This window comes from Alternaria infectoria (assembly GCF_024043175.1).
Source record: "Alternaria infectoria strain BMP 0036 chromosome Unknown scaffold_1, whole genome shotgun sequence".
NCBI lineage: Eukaryota > Fungi > Ascomycota > Dothideomycetes > Pleosporales > Pleosporaceae > Alternaria > Alternaria infectoria.
Window position 1 is genome coordinate 259874 of NW_026250690.1, and position 17919 is coordinate 277792.

Genomic DNA, 17919 nt, shown 5'->3' on the forward strand with positions numbered 1-17919 from the left:
TGAGGGACGCTGAGTTTCGGAAGATCGGCGTTCACTGATCTCGCGATTATTCACTTTTTAGAGTTTAACATTTATGTCCGGCCGGTGACTAAGGTCGCGTTCGGGACTTGCATAGCACCGACAGTGTAATATTGACCGAGTGCCTCGACAGTCGATGTTTGCAGCGATCGTAAACATGCGGACGACCATGTTGTGTGCACGGTTTGCGATGACGGCTGGTGGTGTTTTCCCGTTGAACGCCTCGGCTGGGCAATCCCTGGGCGCTTCCGAGAATGCAGCCGAGACCTTCTGTATGGTTCTGTGCAGTTCTGTTGAACCGTGGCACTCGGCTAGAACGACTCACCACACATTTTGCCTCTGGGAAGAAACTATCAGCGTTGGACAGAATAGTTCACGATAACGAGTGTGCACTAAGCGTGTGCACATCTTGGCAGTCCTCCGAGGGGGTGGAACTGGGTACCAAATCTGGTCCCGCAGGCTCTGATGGCTCTGGAGCGTTCGGATAAGGGCATCATAGCTTTGTAATGAAACGTCACTCCTGTGGAGGAGGGCTATCCACTGTCGTAGCAGCAATGAGGGCGGGAATCCTTGGATCCAAGCAATCCCGCTCGACTCCAACTGTCCAATACGAGGTCACATGGTAAGTGCACCAAGCCTACTAGACGAAGCCAGAACGCGCCAACGCACCCCAGATGCCGAACGGCCTGGATTATCCAGTCCCCATGGTCCACATGGTCAGCGGCGTAAACAGTATAGCTTGTGCACCTCGTGTTGTGAGCCCCGATCTCGTGAAGCTTGTAAAGCCCGATTTCATAGACAGCTGGATCAATTCACGCTTGCAGAACAGTTCGCAATTCGAAAGGGTATCATGCTATATTACAACGCTCCAATAACCTTACGCCACGCTCAATGAACACCATTGTATCCAGCATTCAACATTAAACATTAAGGCCTGATCTTGCCAGCCTCTGGGTTTCCCCTGTTGTCCTGCCAACCCCATGCCAACCTCTCCATGGTCTTGTCCTCATCCTTTCCTGGCCACAAGACTTGTCCAAGGTACACGGCACGAATGCAGAAGGCTGCCACAACAAACCACATGATGACCAATAGAATAGTCAATGCGCTCGCGACACCGTTGATAGCTTCGCTGCTTAGCACTTTTCCTGCTTGTATCGTTGCAAGCGTGAGTCCTGCATTCGGGAAAATGAATGCCCACCAGTTTAGCGAGAACGACATCCTACGTGATCCCACTATGACGGCGATCGTTGTTATGATGAAGAACCAGTACGCGAACAGTATGATAAAGAGACCTGACATGATGCCAATGATTCGTACGATTTCGCCGTCTGGGACTACGGTATTCGTGAAGTAGTTTTCGGCAACGAGCGACGGCGCTTGATTTGCAAGGGAGAGGAGTCCGGCAGCAGTGTAACCTATTGCTGTTAGAATCTTCCAAGGGAGCATTCATCTATCGGGTATGGACTTACCTGCTGGACCAACGGAAACATACATTCCTGGTCGCGTGGTAGGAGAGGGTAGAGAACTCGTCATCAGGCGCTGCATGTAGAGCCCATACAGCAGGAAGGAGACGACCCACGCGAGCCCCTGAAAGAATATCGCCCCGATGAATATTTTCCAGCTGGGATTTTCAGGTTGGGCAGGAAGTATAGTGCCAGCCAGCGTGCCTACAACCAGCAAAGGGTATATTGGGAAGATCCAAGCCGGAACGGCATCGCCAACGTTGAGGCGCTCGAGACGGAAGAAGAGGGAGTACTGGATGATGCCAACGAGGAAGGCTGCGGCACAGTACATCCAGTAGGTGATCTCAAGCGCTTTGGTGAGCCATGACCCGGTCGATGGGTTGCCGTAGATGTACGTGCAGTTGAGTATCAGGGCGACGGAGACCCAGTACGTGCCGAAGAAAAGGCCCTCGACTGGATGATGTAGCGATCCGAGGAGCTTCCGAGGGACGAGTAAGAACCGCGCGAACATGCATAGATTGAAGATGGCGAAGAGTACGAGGTCGAAGATGAAGACGACCTTTCCGATGGTCTGTAGGCCAGTGAATTTGTTCGGGGTGTTCCCGAGAACGACAGCTAGCGCTCCTGTCGACATGGTGCATGCGAACCATGGCCTGCGGTATTGTAAGTTTGTTATCCGAATGCTCTCGGCGCGTCGACATACCATGTGAAATGTACAATGCGATCGCGCAGCCCGACTTCCGCTGGTGGCTTCTCATCCTCGCTCTCGTACGTCGTGTGGGTTCTATCGCGGAATCGCATTTTGGTGATAGCTGAAGGACGCGACTAGGTGTTGACAATGCTGGGGGCCCTGCTTCGGGTAGTCATTCCAGGATTCGTGCCATGACACCTTCTTCCCAAACATTGCGGAAAGAGTGCCGGACGCATTTCGTCATACAGGTAATTAGTGGCGATCCTGGCATCTACGCGCCTAATGAGAGAACGACGGGCAGCCCCGTAGTTAGATCTCGGGAATTCGGCACGCAAGCGTCAAGCAGAAAATGTGAGGTTGAGGCTGGGCGCACAGATAGCCGTGACGTCATGGGTTCTTGTGACCGGCCTCGGCGCAGCGACTACGCGTATCTATGCCAGTTCTTGCTCAGTCTGAAAAGATTTGAAGGGGACGATGTGAATCGGATGCCTCACGAAGATCGAGACGTGGAAGTCTCAAAGCCTGCAGACGCCATGTAAGGGTGACTTTACTGGAGTTGTGCGGCACGGTCGCCCGTCTCCATCATCCTGCCGGAGATTCGATGAACATTGCCGTATCCGAAAAACCATGGCATCGCGATTCCCATGTCTGTTGTCTCACTTGCACAACGGTCAGCATCACGAGCCAAGAGTCATACGATTTTACCGCCGAGTAAAGTCATAGTGCAATGTGGTCTTCCAAATTTGAGTAACCAGAATTATAACTACCTTGGTAATGCTCCTTGAACTGCTTCTAGAGAAACAGCGCATGACGCTTATCATTCACATCAGCTAGCCTGCATTTTCACTTTCTGCGCCGATAGGTATCCCGCGATAGAAGGCCTGATCGTGCACTAATCACAACGTACAAGTTGGACGAATGCGCTGGAAGTATGAAAGGAGCTTTCAGCTACCGGTTGTAGCACCTCGCCCACAAGGACGATAGCGCCAACGTCAAAGGAAGTAGTAATCAAAGCACATATAGATGTTAGGGATACATTGCTCCCATCACCTTACACAAGAGATGTTTTAGATAAGCCTGAGGCCCACGTTAGAACAACAATATGCGGATAGAAAGATGTAGCGTCGATGTAGGCTGTAGGGTATTGATTACCCAGGTACTGAGCAATTCCCTTGAAGAGGATGCCAGCACTACAAAGGCTGCTCGCGAATACAACATTCGCTTACAATCAAACCCTGGAGACGTGGCTTCCGCATTATCTAAGCCGGCTCTACCAACAGCAAATCTCGCGCTCATTCAGACATGAATCCATGTCTTTGCAGTCCTTTGACCAAACCGCAGCTACCTAGGTACCTTTACCCTTCTTTATTTCACGCCAAACCAACTATAAATACACTACCCATGACAGTTCCGAGACTATGCAGGTACCTTGGCCTGCATAAAACAAAGCTGTTGTTACCTCCAGGACTGCCTCTGGCAATCCCTTGCCCCGAGCTTACCGAGAAAAGTCAAAACGCAGGGCGTCCCACGATGCTCGCCACCAACGCCGCGCGCCAGAAGTGGGCGCGGCAACGGTACCTGCTGCAACCTCCGATCCCGACCCCGCGGTTGAGGCAGGAAGCCTGAAAAGCTTGGTACCTCCATATCTCCACTTGCGTCTCACGACGATCTCACACGAGGCGTTGGAATACAAGTACGACTTATCTGTTTTTTTTCGAAAGCTGTACGCCCGTTTGAAAGGGAACAATGATCATGAAAGGGTATCAGGTATGAGATTTGCAGTTCTAGAAATCTAGAATCTAACTATCAGGGTACAGCGTGTGCTGGCTTTGATGCAATAGAAACCGTGTATATACACTCCAGGCGCCGTCATCGCACCTATATATCCTGTTCCAAAAAAAAAAGAAAAACGTCTTTGTGTCGCGTGTCATTAATGATCCCCGTCCGCATGACCGATTAATCCAAATCCCAGATGAAGCAATGAGGCGGAGTATCCTGACCATGAATGATGCGGATGAAAAGCCTGCTATCGCAAGAAGAACGCCGTCATAATGCATATGCAATTCCATGATGCTTGGGTTGATTGACAAAGGAAAATATGGCTCGCTACACCTGCCATTACGCGGCGATGAATGCCGCCATCATGGCCAACAGACCACTTATTATGGCGTAGTTGGCCCCGCCGGTCGGGGTCGAAGCAGCATTACTCTTCTTCGCCTGCGTGCCGTCTGGTTTGAGGACGGCGTTGGTGCCAATCTGGGAGCCAATGTTTGCTACTGCAGCTTGGCTGTCGCGGACGGGAACAGATATCCTGCCGTTGCCGTCGGCTTTGGTGGTTGTGACAGTGTTGTCAGTGACTGAGGACGCGCCGGTAATGTCGTCGTACTTCATGCCGTTCCATGTGATGTCTGTCTGCGACTCTGCGCCAGGACCTGTGAGGTAAGAGATGAAGACATCCTTGTTGGCGTGTGCAGAGCCCAGGTTAAGGTTGAATGTGAAGCTGCCCTTGTCGGATGAAGACGCATTGGCTTGTTTAGCGTTGATCATAGTGATGGACTGCAGATGATCGTTTGCGTAGGCGGCGTACGCACGGATGCGACCGTCGTACGCAGCACCTACGTTGCTGGTAGAGAGAGCTGCAATCTGCGTGGTTCCGTTGCCGTTGCCGACAATCTGTGCGACGGCGGCATGGGCGTAGTACTGCGGTCGTACGAACGAGGTTTCACGACCGTACATGGGGATGGGCTGCCAGGCACTGGCGTTGGAGTTGTCGGTCATGTGCATCTGGACCGAGGAGATACCAATGGAGGCTGCGTAGAGGAAGAAGTTGAGCGTCCAAAGGGAAGCACCGAGGGTATCACTGACGCCGGGCATGCCTATTGGCCCAACGGAGCTCATCTCGCGCAGCACGTAGGGGTGGTCTGTCTTGAGGGCGATTCCGACCTGCTTCTCCCAGTACTTGAATTGGGTGTTGGTGGCATCGAGGTCCATGAGGTCGTCGAGAGTGAGGGGGGTGGGGGTCACTCCGATGACTGCAGCATGTTAGTACAGCATGTGGATTAGGGGGAAGGAGACATACAATAGAAGTAGTCGTGCTGATTCCAGGTGGCCAGGAAGTTATCGCCGTTCCTACCCTCCATGATGCCATCGTCGACGAGTTGCGCAATCTCGAAGGTTGTCCCGATGGTGGAGGCGGTCGCAGGAGATTCAAAGAAGGATGACGGCAGGTTGGCAGCCTTGAGCACGCGCTCGTAGACGACCTCGGCGCGGTCCAGCCATTGGGAAGTGTATGTCTTTCCGTCCCAGGGCGCAGAGCGGAACGAGTTCTGGAGCCACAGGTCGGGCTCGTTGCCAATCTCGAACGAGTACAGTTTGACGTTCTTCATGCCGTCGACGGCGGCTTGCGCCAGTGCGGTGATCTTATCCTCGTAGTCGTCGTCCATGTAGGCCATGTTGAGTCCAAAGGTGACGGGCGTGTCTTTGGGAAAGCGCTCGAGCGCGGCGAAGTAGTTGGGTCCGATGATCATGGAGTCGGCTGCAATGGCACCCTGTGCCGTCGAGTCCGGGTTCGAGGTCCAGCCATAGTTTGTGTTGCTCGACTCAAAGACCATGTAGTCCTGCGTGTTTCCTCCCAAGCGAATGTGCGGCGGCGCGCCCGAGTAGTCTGCGAGGTTCTGGAGCAGCTTGACGGTGAATTGGTTGGGCTCTTCCTTGCCGGTGAAGGAAAAGAGGTTCGAGGGCTCGATGCCGAAGCCGGCATACGAGGGGTCGAGGTAGTCGGAGGCGCCATCGGGCGGGCTGTTCCCTAGCGATATGGAGATGGACTGGGCGAGGGCAATGCGCACGGCGGGTAGCGAGAGTAGGGCTAGGCTGCGGGCAGATAACGAGGGCAACATGGCGGCAGAGGGGAGCCCGAGCGGAGCAAGCGAATGCAAAGAGTAAAGAAACAGCGGAAAGTAAAGTCAACTAGCAATCAAGAAAAGCGAGCGCAGGGGAGGTTATCACAGGAAACGAGAGCGAGGGACATGCAGGACATGCAGCCAGGGTCGATGATGAGTGGACGGCGGCGGCAGCGTGTCAACGCTTTCAGACATGCGTCACTAACTGGGCCAAAAGTGGCGCCGGCCCGAGCGACACCAGAGGACGCGCCAGACCACCAGACTCAACAACACATGACATCACGAGCCGCCGCGCTCCCGGACGCTGCGACACCAAGCAGCCCCGTCTGAGACGCCCGACCTCAAACGCTGCGGTGGGTCGCTGGCCATGGCTGCTGGCATGGCATCCCACGTTACTCGCTCATCCACCCAGCAGCGTTGCGCGTTGTGCTGGGAAAAGAGGATTTACGCGTCAGCTCTTCCGAGCAAGTGTCCGTTTCTAATTGTGGTGGCTGCCTCAGATCTGCACCCACGCCAATCCTGAGCGGCTACCGAACCCTTAGCCACGAATGATCCGCCGCAGGAGGCTCAATAAGCCTTGTTTCGCCATGGCTCCGAATCCGCATCATGATCCTTCCCTCGATCCTGTGCCGTCTTACCCTCGAGCCAGGCCTCGTCATGGCCCTCCACCTCGATCAAGGGAAAGACGTGGATCTTCGCGGCAGCTTGACCACCTTGGAGCGCGCCGCACGCCTCCTACGCACTCGACGCCCCGACGCACTGCGTCTGGGTAATCGTATTTCGATAATTGCACCCGTGTTCCGTCCACAGCCACAGCCCAACCCCTGCACCCGTTCGCTGCCTCCATATTGGCCCGTTGAGACGACGGCTCTTCCAAACCGGAATGCTTGATTTATTGCCCAGCCTCTTCCAGCTCTCCACCCCAGCCCCTTCGTCACAGCCGTATGCTCTCACCTACGTCTTCCATCTGTCGTCGCGCTGGAGAAAAGCTTTTCGATAGCACGTTTGCTAGCCCAAAGTTTGACACGACTAGTATCATCTGCCATCATCTAGCTCTCTGCACCTCCTATAATAGCATCGGGTCTCGAGCAGGTCTACCGGCCAGTCTCGTCCACCGTTGCCCACCACCTCTTGGCTCCAGCCGCCGCATCCCGAGTCCTCAGCCTAAACTGACGCCATACTCGGTGTACACTTGCAGCTGGCAGAACGGATATCGCGGTCTTTGTCAACGTAAGCCCATGCCAATCAGGATGCTCACAACACACATGTTGGGGTAGACGTCGCTTGCGACGACGGTCAAAATTCCCCGCGCTGGGCAGTGTCTCTCCACCCTTGCACACACAGCACACTACTGGAATACGGCATTCTAGCTGCAACTACCAGATGACCATTATACGCACTCTACGCAGGGAACTCAACTCCGCCCTTCTGATCAAGGAACTTGGTTGCATGGTCTGGTTGAAAGTGCCGTAGTTCCGACACGGCATCGATCGGGATGACGTACAGAGAGCACTGACAAGGAAGGAACTACATCGTGAATCAAACCTAGACAGCTATACATATGTCATAGAGGCGCTTGGCTGTGGAGTGTCTAATGTCTGTGCACACTACTACACACTCTCGCACAAGCATGCTAACACCTCATGCAAGAAAAAGACTGAACAGGTCTGGACCCTACATTGACGTGTGGTTACCTACTTTGCATGTTTTTATCTTGACGTAGGCTCAAGAGTGATCGGATATCTCTATGAATATGGTGCTGACGTGTTCCAACGTCCAAGTACAATGAGTATGAACAATAACTCAATCTTACAAGAAATGCAAACTTTACTACGAACTCTCGTCTCTCAAAGTTTCACTCCTCACAACTTGCCCATCATCAAGTTTCCAATCATCTCCCGCCCAGTAACCACGGTAGTCCTCCACAACGTTGGGAAATCCAACGTACTCGAAAAGGCTGTTATCCATCAGTTAGTCTTGAACTGAAGAGTAAACTGAGATCGGAGTAATAAAGGAGAGAGAGACTTACTATCAGCATACCCAAACCCAAGCATAGGCGGAATCCACCCCCTCGCATACTCCAGCGCAAAGCATTCACCCTCCATCTTATACTGCTTCACATCGCCCCTAGTAAGATGATGCACACTCCCCTGCGGATACCTCTCAGCCGCATAAACGCCCTTGCCAGGCGCATAAGCCACCTGCTCGCCCTTGAGAATATGGAAGTAGTCGTCCGCGGTATGCCGTCCCGTGTGGCCCTCCGTTCCAATCGCAGTACCAAAAATAATCAGATACTCAGTAATGGACGCGTGGATAATGTACATGGCGCCCATGGCACCGCCTGCGTTGTTGAAGATCCATTCTTCGTCGAGGTTGATGTGGGGCCCGTGGATTGCGGAGAGGGAAGTGACGATGTGGGAGACGACGGATGCTGTGTCGTTGCCGTGTAGGGCAATGGCTTCTTGAGAGAGGGTGTGTAGGCCGGAAGGCGTGAAGATGTAGAATTTCTCCAGGTGCGAGTCTAGCGTGTACATCAAGGTGGTTAGGACACCGAGGATGGCGCCGAGGGCGAGGAGGATGCGCATTTCGGCGTTGTCGTGTTCCTCTATGGAAACGTATTAACACAAGAAGTAGAAACTGAAGGAGTGACCCAGTCCAACTATGGACCGTTTGCGAAAGGAATGTGTTTGGCTTTTTCGGTTGGTACTCTGCACTTTGCGAGGATCGTGAGGTTTTTCTTCATTATCAAGACGCACGTGCCAGCCGGAATAGGAGAAGTCCGAGACCCCGGATCGCCAGCTCATCTAAGATACAGGGTGGGCTGTTGTTTGCTGAAAGCCTTCCGTCTTCCGAACGGGTATAATCAAATTTTGGCTAGCCCGAATACACGCTCACCTTATGCAAGTGATACTGGTAGAGGGCTATATCAGACTTGGACACCTTTTCGATGACACCCAACGGCGTATATATTCATGTTAATCCTTATACAAGAAACAATGTAAACAGCTCTGCAGACTACATTAATACAAAAACTGGCGAAGTAGGTGACCTTACATCGTCATAGCCTCCAGGGTGTCCAGTATTCCCTAGGTTAACGTGCGTTAGTATTCGTATTTCGAGCGTCGGTCATTGTAAAGGGGTATGTGAATATTTCTACAAGCAGAAAGCTGTCTACAAAGTCGAGTATTACCTCCTCTTCGACCCCCATCATTACCCTTTGAAATGATACGAAATGATACGAAATGTGCGATAAATGACGATGCCGCGACCTTTTGCCATCCCAGACAACGCCCCAGCCCATGCAGAACGTCGTGAATCTCATGCTATACGCCATTACATAACCAATATACCACAACACCGTGTGTACGAATAGGGACTATCTTTCGCATTACCACCCCATACAAGAAGAAAACCTGAACAGGTCTGGAGCCTACATCAACATGAACACACGTAAAGTAGGTGGCCTAACGTCGATGTAGGCTCCAGACCTGTTCAGCTTCGCAGGTTGACGTTACCACCCCCCGATGAAGGTGATGAAGCCATCGACCATGTCAATCCAGTCCTGGCCATTGAGTGTACCAGCTTGCCTCTTCTCCCACAGCACATTCACCATCCTGCCCAAGCGAAGTCTCGCCTGCTCTCCCGCCTCGCTGGTGCCATCGTTCCTAACGAGCTGCACTTTTCCACCAGCAAACTTCTCACTGAGATCGATCTTGAAGCTCGCGTCACCGTCTGGCGGGCAGTAGAAGTCCTCTTGCGATGCTTGCGCAGGCCCGATGACACCCGGAGCGAGCTGCACAAGATGCCCGTGGATGAGCATGCTCTGCGTGTGGCTCCGCCTTGGCTTGAACAGCGCGCCACGCACTGAAAAGCTGACGAGCCGCAAGAGCCCTGCGCCATCGCCTAGCCGAATGATCCAGTCTCGGAAGGCTTCGTACATCATCTTAAACTCGACTTTTATGACCCAGAGGTTGTAGCTGTAGAAGATGGCGAGCGCTTCGGAGCGGACGAGGCGCGACACGGAAGCGAGGGCATGCTGCATTTGGCCGTCGAAGGTAGAGATGCAGTATACGAGGGGCTTATCGATGACGAGGTTCTCGCAGTTTCGGTAGATTTGGTGACGGATCTCGGGCGGGAGGGTGACGAAGGTTGGCGGGGCGGGGGTCGTGTCTTCGGCGGGAGTTGTGTGTGTTTCTTGGATAGACGTAACCTGGACATCTTCCATGTGAACAATCTCAGCCTCCTCTTTGTGAGAGGCAATGTGTGCGGCCCAATCCTTCTGTACGTCGTTGGACCCATCGAGTTGGACACGGTTCAGGCTGTGGTTTCTGGAGTGGGAGGGTGAGAGCGCGTAGTCTTCCATGTGCTCATCGTCGTCGGGCCTTTCTTCTGCATACAGTTGCAGTCCTTCCAAGCGTGTGGCATCGGGCAGGCTCGACACGCCATAGGGCTGCGAGTGCTCAGGCGTCGATGGGAACGAGGTAGCCTGGCTCTCGACGCCGTGGCAGTAGTCATGGTCGCTCCCGTCGCCCAGGAGATCCGTATCATCCGAATCTGTGTCTGTGTCGGAGCTGATGTCTATGTCCACGTTGAGTCTGTATCTCGGAATCTTGGGCGGCAGCTGACGCGTAGGCGAGCTGGGCGAAGGCAGCTGGGTCGCGGATCGTTTGCTTGAGGTGCGTACGATAGTGCCCTTCTGGGTCATGTTTCTCCCTCTCCGCTGGCCGGCCGCGCTGGCCTCGCTGTTTGAACTCAGCTCCGGCGCGCCGTCACAGTACCCGCACGGGGGAGTCTGCACGCTAGTATCCAGAGGCTGCAGTTTGGGAGAGCGCGCTTTCATGGCTTCGGCATCGTCGGGGGGCGTCTGGCCCGTGACCGAGTATCGGCGCTGGGTAACCATGATATATGGTAGTATATGGGCGGGAGCGGGAGTGCGAAGGGGGAACTTGGTGCGAGGGCGAGGGATTACGTGGTGTTGGGTGGCAGGCTCCAGCAAAACCTCTGCGCGCGGATGTGCTGGCAGGCTGCACGATGACCGTCTGCAGGCCCTCGACGCGTGCAATGGGCAATGGGCGAGGCTTGCGGGGTGCGTTGAGTAGCGCTGCGGATGCGGCCGAGTGGACTGAGAAGCGGATTCGCGAGTGGGCCGACACCACTTTTTTATCGATTACGCTGCTGAGATGAAGCTAGAGGACAGTCGCTAGATCAGTCACGACGAACAGGTGCGCGAGAAGACTGAGCTATAGAGTCGGCCTCAGCGGATCATCAGGAGATGAAGGGCGTAGCATGTTTGGCAACTGGGCAACAATGCCGCGTTTCATGACACCGCAATTTGTCGTCAATGCTGCACTGCCCACCCGACGATTATCATGCTCCACCCCAATCTCTCGTCTAACCAATATTCCATATCCCGCAATACTGAGGAACCATGGGTTACGAATCTGGCTTATCACGATATTGCGATCCGCACTCCATGGCGTCATGTCAGCGCATCCTATTTTCACGGCCTGTTGGGTAGGTGAAACGAGTTTTGCTTATGTTGGAACTATCACTGCGTCTCTCTAGCCTGAGCTTATTTCGGAAGAGCTTCAGCTCAAGCATTCTGATACGATCGTTGGCAGCTAAATACATTTCGATCACTCATCACTCTTCGGAAGATCATAGTTGAAATTGCGGAATACCTTCGATCACTTGTCGTTCTTTAGAAAATCATGATTGCAGTTGCGGATTACAACCCTAAATCACAGGCAGAATGAGCGAATAAACTGAACAACTACGGCCTACGTCCCTCCTAAACACGATCCTGTTGAAGGATATCGCAAAATTTCACTACACAAGAACTCATTTTCCCTCGCGACACGCATGTTGAAATGGTGTTATGCCCTCAGTGCCCTGTCAGTCTCCTACAAGCCCCTCTTCTTCTCCATGCTCTGCATGGGTTCCCTGACCATGATGTCCAGCGGGATATTTCTTCCACCCCTCTGAAGGTTGATCTGCCTCGTCTCTTCGAAGCCGAACTTTCTGTAAATCGGAGGGTTCGTGGCGTTGCTCGACTCCAAGTAGCATGGCCTGCCTTCGCGGTCCGCAAGCTTCGTTACATGCTCAATGAGTCTGCGAGCGTGACCTTTGCCACGGCCACTGGGCCTAGTGCCTAGGTAAACAAGGTACCAGGCGTCATGCTCTCGCTCACCAAGCGTGGTGTGCATGGTATCGTGGAGGAGAGGCATGAATTCGTCGAAGAAGCGCCGTTTCCCTTCAGCGGAGAGGCGGTAGTTGAGGCGCCACATGCCAGAGCGGAACATTGTCAGATAGTCGTCCATGTTCTGACCGGGTGGCATCCTAGTTGCGTGAGCTCACGAAGCCCTCATTGTCTCCATGACTTACCATAGGGCAACTGCTTCGAAGTCGCCCACCGTAGTCACTAGTCCCTTGAGGATGTGAGCATAGGTTATGTACTCGAGGATCTCAACATGTAGCGCCCACTTTTGGTCCTCGGTCCAGTGCACACGATCGGGCACGTCAATGAAGTACCTCGCAACATCATCCTGACCGAAGGCTTCCGCCAGGCACTCAGCAGCCTGCTTGTACTCCGCAGCCGTAACGACGCGAACGCCGTCGGTGAGCGGAGGCAGAACAGTAGCGCCAGCAGATGTTGGCTTCGGCTTCAAGATCCTGAAGCTAGCCGGTACTTCATTGATCCTAATGTTAGCCGACTTCAAGGTTGAAGACTTCGTGTCCACTGTATAATTACAGCTGACTGGCGCAACAGGGGAGAATGTTTTCGCCATGATTGTGGTTTCGACTGTAAGCCTCTACTAGTATTCAGATGGGATCTGCCGCTTCGTTTGATTATGGGGACAGTCGTCGAATTCGCCAGCGTGAGGTGTTCCCCGCAGGGCTTGAACGGGATTCGGCGTGGGTGAGACGTTAGTCACTTGAACTGCGGGATATCTAGATGACGACCTTGAGTTCAAACAACACTACTAAATTGTGATTAGTCTAGTCTGGTCGCTACAATAGGTCGTCGTGGGCTGAGCAGGAGCCGTGACCGTCGATTGCCTGCTACATTGGTATACCTTTTCTGAGCTTGTTGATTGGTGTTTACGTTTTGGCCGGACGATTTAAATCTCCTGTGTGGACTCTAGAGAGCTGCGATCTCGAGACGGTATCGACTCGAGAAGGATAACGTAAAGAAGTGAAGGCTTGACGTAGATCAACCGACATCAATGTGTGAGGCTGCAGAGGTCCTTCTTGAGTACACGCTTGACAGATACGTCGCAGGGTGTAAGTCCGATGAGGTAGTCTTGCGTCGACAGTAGGCGCCTGTGACTATCGATGTACCAACCTTTGCGTGGATAGTATGCGCCTTGGGCTACCGATGTGCCAATCTTTGTGTGTGTGGACTGGTGGCAGTTGATGTATGGCTGCTTAAAGTTTGGGCTTTGCTTTTTGACTCGCTGGCAGCTTTGTCACAAGACCAGTGACAGCACTGCAGTACGATGCTTGGCTGATGTCGAGCGGCAGCAGCTGCGTATCGTGGAGGATTGCAAGCACAGCTCGGCTGCAGTAAGATGCGTATGCCGTGGGGGCACAGTGGCTAGTAAGCTGATGTAGTATGGGATGAGGATTGACAAGCTGTGTGTGTCTGTGATGGAGACGGAGATGAAGATGGGAAGTCGGGACTTTGATATACCTCACCTACCCGGCTTGATCGGCGTACCAAGCGCCGTCGGGTGGAGGTACAGGTCATGCTTCACATAGCTCAGTGCGGGAGCTATCTTCGAACCAACCGCTTAGCCCGTTAAGCATACGAGTTTCGTTATCATCCGCCCTGTGACCTTGAACTTGGTGTCGGGCCGAAGCGGCTCAACGAAGATGTTGCTTTGTTGCTTGCTTGCCAATCGTTTGGCGACACAAGTCACAGCTTGTTTGCGAGTCGCTTGTAGCGAGGATACGTACGTAGCGATAGAGTAGCGCGGTGACATAGGGCGCCTGGGAAGAGGTTGTGGGGTAAACAGGAAGGGTTGAGCTGCACACCTCGGCTGGACCTCCTCACAACGGATAAGCGCAGAAGTGAGACCACCATCAAGGCTACTCTCTCTGACAGCTAATGATAAAGCAAACATCCGGAACTCTTCCGCTACACTGTTATCTGCGTTTTGGCTTGTTCCCACTAGTCAATCAGCTGAAGAATAGCATACGGCGGGGTCAGCATGGATCAACTGTCACGGGAAAGCAACGATAGGAGAGGAGCGCGCCTTGATGTCCGCACGATAAAGCCATGACGACTAATAAGCGTGGGGAACAATGCAATGGTCAATGACTGGATTAAATGGCAGTGGTGGTATCTAAAAGGCCGGGCCTGCATGCACGTACCGCCTCACTTTCGGAAATGGGGGCAGGTCTCGGCCAAGCATCTGGGGATCGGTACGCTCGAATAGCGGCGGGGGGATTGATGACAGCTACGTCGCATGCCTTACATGCGCCGGATCTCTGTCTCGCCCATGTACTTCTCCAGGCCAGAGTCGAGATGGTCCCACCATTCGAACAGCATGCTTTCGCAGATGAGCTTGAACCACGGTGTGAACTTGAGCGACTTGTCCTGGAACATGGTCTTGAGATCCTCCTGAGACACCCATCTGGAATCGCGCGCCTCGTTCGGGTTGACGTTCAGGTCGACGTCGGCTTTCATAAACAAAATGTAGTCAACTAGTATATTGTAAGCATTCATCCCGTATGCCGATGACCCAGTGGTACAACTTACTCTCATGCTCGCCCCAGGTGCCATCGCTGGGCGACTTGTAGTGTATCCGTGTAAGGAATTTGAAGTCGTCAATGGGCACCTGTTCGGCCTTGATACCCAGTTCGTGGTTGAGCTTGCGCACTGCTGCGCGACGCACACCCTGGACAGATTCCTCTAGTCCTACGCCAGTCTCTCCGGGTATGCCCAGCGGGTGCGAACAGCAGGTGTTTGTCCACATGTCCGGGAATGTGATCTTCTCGGTCGCGCGCTGCTGCAGAAGGAGGCGGTTCTGGGAGTCGAAGAGGAAGACGGAAAATGCGCGGTGGAGGAGTCCACGATCAATGTTCTCCATCAAGTGGCCTGGAGCTTGTCAGTCGCTGTCCATCGACGAGTCGCGAGGGGAGCCACGTACAGAGTTTCTTGGTCGCACTGCCAATAGGAATATCGTTGTTGTCCAGAACGATGCACACCTCGTCCATCAGCCGTATCTGCTCCTCGTCGTAGCCTTGCAGCGCACTGTCGCCCGTGGCCGAGTTGTGCGATCCCCCAATGAGTGCCGTGTTGACTTCGGGGAAGAGGCGCAGGACATTCTCCGCCGTGATCTCAGGCTGCTGAGTAACCGTCTCGATAGTGGCCATGGTTGCGAATTGTGACAAGAGCGTAGGGAGAGCAATTGAGGCTTCTGGAATAAGTCCTGACCTCGGGGTATTTTGGAGGGGGCGATCGGGACGATGAAGAAAGCGTGCACGCGCCCCTTCATGCAGGGTCTCCACCTCCGCGGCGGTCTGGGTCAACTGGCAGGCATGTGGCAAACGGCAACACGCCAAACCAACAAGGCTGGAGGAGATACTTTTGGCTTGCAAGCGCTTTTGATTCGTTGTCTATCATTTGACAGTGCTACACACGTTGCCGATGCCACTGGGCTTTTCGGTCCAGGTATCAAAAACTCAGAAACTTTTCCTTAACTGGAAGAAATGCAGATATGCTCGGAAATACACCCCTGACAGTAGTAAAGGAAACAGCCAACTCCAAAAGAAATCCCATATTTACACAGCGTCTTGCGCTTATGCCACAGTGGCGGTCTTGTTCTTCTTGGCAACGGGCACCTCGGCCTGTGCATCTGCGGTAGCATCAAGCTCCCGCTTCTCTGAGACGCCGTTCAGTTCGGCCTCAGCTTCGGCAAACTTCTTCTTCTCCTCCTCTGTCATACCCGGTAGCAGAGGCACCTCCTCCTTGGCGTGCAGGTTGTTATGGTAGGTACGGATGATCGAGTCGGTGTCGTCAAGAGCGATCTTGCGAATGTCTGCAATGGCCTTGATCTTGGACGTGCACTCCTTGTACTGCGCATCCGTCATCTTCAAGCCAAGCTGCTCAGCACGGCTCTTAATCGCGTTCCATCCGGTAAGCCTGCTGGCAAAGTGTACATATCGGGACATGCCGAAATCTTGCGGGTTGATGATCTCATATGTGGAAGGGTTGTTGAGAATGGCCTTGGCGTGAATGCCAGCCTTGTGGGTAAAGGCACAGAATCCTGTGATGTAGTTGTTGAACGGAATGTTGACCTCAACAAGGTCGGCAACCAGGTCCTCAACTTCCTTGAGCGCCTTGATGTTGTACTTGCTGGTAACATATTCGCGGTCGGCAACGATCATGCGGGCCATCAGACCTCCGAGGGGAGTGATACCGTTACGCTCACCAATACCAAGTACCGAGGTATCAATGTGCGTGGCACCTGCCTCTAGCGCACAGAAAGCGTTGGCAATGGCGCAGCCAGAGTCGTTGTGGAAATGTGTCTCAATGTCGCAGGAAACGACACCGCGCAGAGTTCGTACAAGATCGTACACTTGGCGAGGGGACGCGCAACCAACGGTATCGGCGATACCGACACGGTCAACACCAACCTTGTCAACAGCGCTGTAGATAGACAGAAGATCAACCAGGTCCGATCGGAACGAGTCCTCGGAGCTGAATCGGATCTCCTTGCCCTTGCTCTTGACGAACTCAATCACCTCCAGCGCCGTGTTCTTGATGTATGTCATGTCCTTGCCGTGACTGTGCTCGCGGAGGTACGCGGAGGTTCCGATGACGACATCGAGGCCATCAACACCGGTTTCGACGGCGATTCTTGCATCGTCCATGTGGCATCGTACGTGGGTAAGGATCTTGGCTTTCAACTAGCAGGTGTTAGCATGCGTTCTCACGGCTGAGACATTGCCATAAAGTACGTACTCCGAGCTTGCAAAGCGCCTCACAGTCCCTTCTTGACTGCTCAGAGGCAGCAGGGCTGGTGACCTCGATGTCTAAATTTGTTGTCAGTCTCTGGAAATTTCGCGCCAAGCGCCGGGAAGCATAGCCGTACAGTCAACACCAAAGTTGTCAAGAGCTCTGGCAATCTTGATCTTGGCTTCAAGATCGAAGTAGGCGTTGGCGAATTGCTCGCCCTCTCTTAGTGTGCTCTCTGCGCAGGTAAAGTCAGCAACGTTTGGATCTCTCGATACCAAAACTTCGATCCGCCTGTGTGCGCGTCCGATAGCGCTGGAGATAGGCGTTATGACGTACCAATAATCTTGAATCGGCCGACGTTCGACAAAAAGTCACCCACAGGCGCATACGGGCTCTTGTGTGTAGGGTGAGGGTTCTGTCTGGTGGTAACACCTGTGAAGCCTTCCTTGCTGCCGTTGGCGCCGTTGGTGCCGTTGGTATGGCCGTTGGTAGCGGGAGTTTCTTCGGTGGGAGGACACATATTGGGAAATTGTTGTGGAAAAGAGGAGGTAAGAGGTGCTGAGAGTGTTGGTGGAGGATGCTGAGTTGGTGAGGTTCTTAAAGAGGGCGGTATTTTTCCCGTGTGAGTCAAGAAGGACAAAAATCTGAGAGCCATGATGAAAGCGCAGGGAATTAGCGCAAAGCTACAGACCGGGGCCGATCCCGGCCTTCGCTCGCATGTGGGGTTACCGTCGGGCGGTGACCAACCAGAAGGCTTTGCTTTAATGCACACAAGGCCTCTCATCAATCTGTTCTCTCTCCACAAACCTGGAGATACCATGCCATTGGCGATCCACCTCACCGCCTTCTTAAACAGACGTGGTCAAAGTATTGGCCGCGGAC

General features: G+C 53.5%; 7 protein-coding genes across 7 annotated transcripts; all 7 read right to left on the reverse strand.

Annotated features, from left to right (window-relative positions):
* Positions 1 to 945: 945 nt before the first annotated feature.
* On the reverse strand, positions 946 to 2282 carry J4E92_000099 (uncharacterized protein; the record flags this gene model as incomplete). Its single annotated transcript, XM_051491518.1, has 3 exons — positions 946 to 1433; positions 1488 to 2134; positions 2185 to 2282. 3 exons carry the CDS (start codon positions 2280 to 2282, stop codon positions 946 to 948), a joined length of 1233 nt encoding a protein of 410 aa, XP_051357030.1.
* A 2008-nt stretch (positions 2283 to 4290) lies between these two features.
* J4E92_000100 (uncharacterized protein) lies at positions 4291 to 6068 on the reverse strand (the record flags this gene model as incomplete). Its single annotated transcript, XM_051491519.1, has 2 exons — positions 4291 to 5204; positions 5252 to 6068. The coding sequence occupies 2 exons, from the start codon at positions 6066 to 6068 to the stop codon at positions 4291 to 4293; spliced, it is 1731 nt and encodes a 576-aa protein (XP_051357031.1).
* A 1865-nt stretch (positions 6069 to 7933) lies between these two features.
* Positions 7934 to 8656, reverse strand: ERG1 (Squalene epoxidase; the record flags this gene model as incomplete). The annotated part of the gene is made up of 2 exons (XM_051491520.1): positions 7934 to 8028; positions 8101 to 8656. The coding sequence occupies 2 exons, from the start codon at positions 8654 to 8656 to the stop codon at positions 7934 to 7936; spliced, it is 651 nt and encodes a 216-aa protein (XP_051357032.1).
* A 926-nt stretch (positions 8657 to 9582) lies between these two features.
* Positions 9583 to 10971, reverse strand: J4E92_000102 (uncharacterized protein; the record flags this gene model as incomplete). Its single annotated transcript, XM_051491521.1, has 1 exon — positions 9583 to 10971. One exon carries the CDS (start codon positions 10969 to 10971, stop codon positions 9583 to 9585), a length of 1389 nt encoding a protein of 462 aa, XP_051357033.1.
* A 1003-nt stretch (positions 10972 to 11974) lies between these two features.
* Positions 11975 to 12859, reverse strand: J4E92_000103 (uncharacterized protein; the record flags this gene model as incomplete). The annotated part of the gene is made up of 2 exons (XM_051491522.1): positions 11975 to 12410; positions 12456 to 12859. The coding sequence occupies 2 exons, from the start codon at positions 12857 to 12859 to the stop codon at positions 11975 to 11977; spliced, it is 840 nt and encodes a 279-aa protein (XP_051357034.1).
* Positions 12860 to 14547: 1688 nt separating this feature from the next.
* Positions 14548 to 15452, reverse strand: IDI1 (isopentenyl-diphosphate delta-isomerase idi1; the record flags this gene model as incomplete). The annotated part of the gene is made up of 3 exons (XM_051491523.1): positions 14548 to 14780; positions 14836 to 15174; positions 15227 to 15452. The coding sequence occupies 3 exons, from the start codon at positions 15450 to 15452 to the stop codon at positions 14548 to 14550; spliced, it is 798 nt and encodes a 265-aa protein (XP_051357035.1).
* A 426-nt stretch (positions 15453 to 15878) lies between these two features.
* On the reverse strand, positions 15879 to 17557 carry LYS1 (Saccharopine dehydrogenase; the record flags this gene model as incomplete). The annotated part of the gene is made up of 4 exons (XM_051491524.1): positions 15879 to 16988; positions 17044 to 17114; positions 17174 to 17272; positions 17374 to 17557. The coding sequence occupies 4 exons, from the start codon at positions 17555 to 17557 to the stop codon at positions 15879 to 15881; spliced, it is 1464 nt and encodes a 487-aa protein (XP_051357036.1).
* Positions 17558 to 17919: the final 362 nt, after the last annotated feature.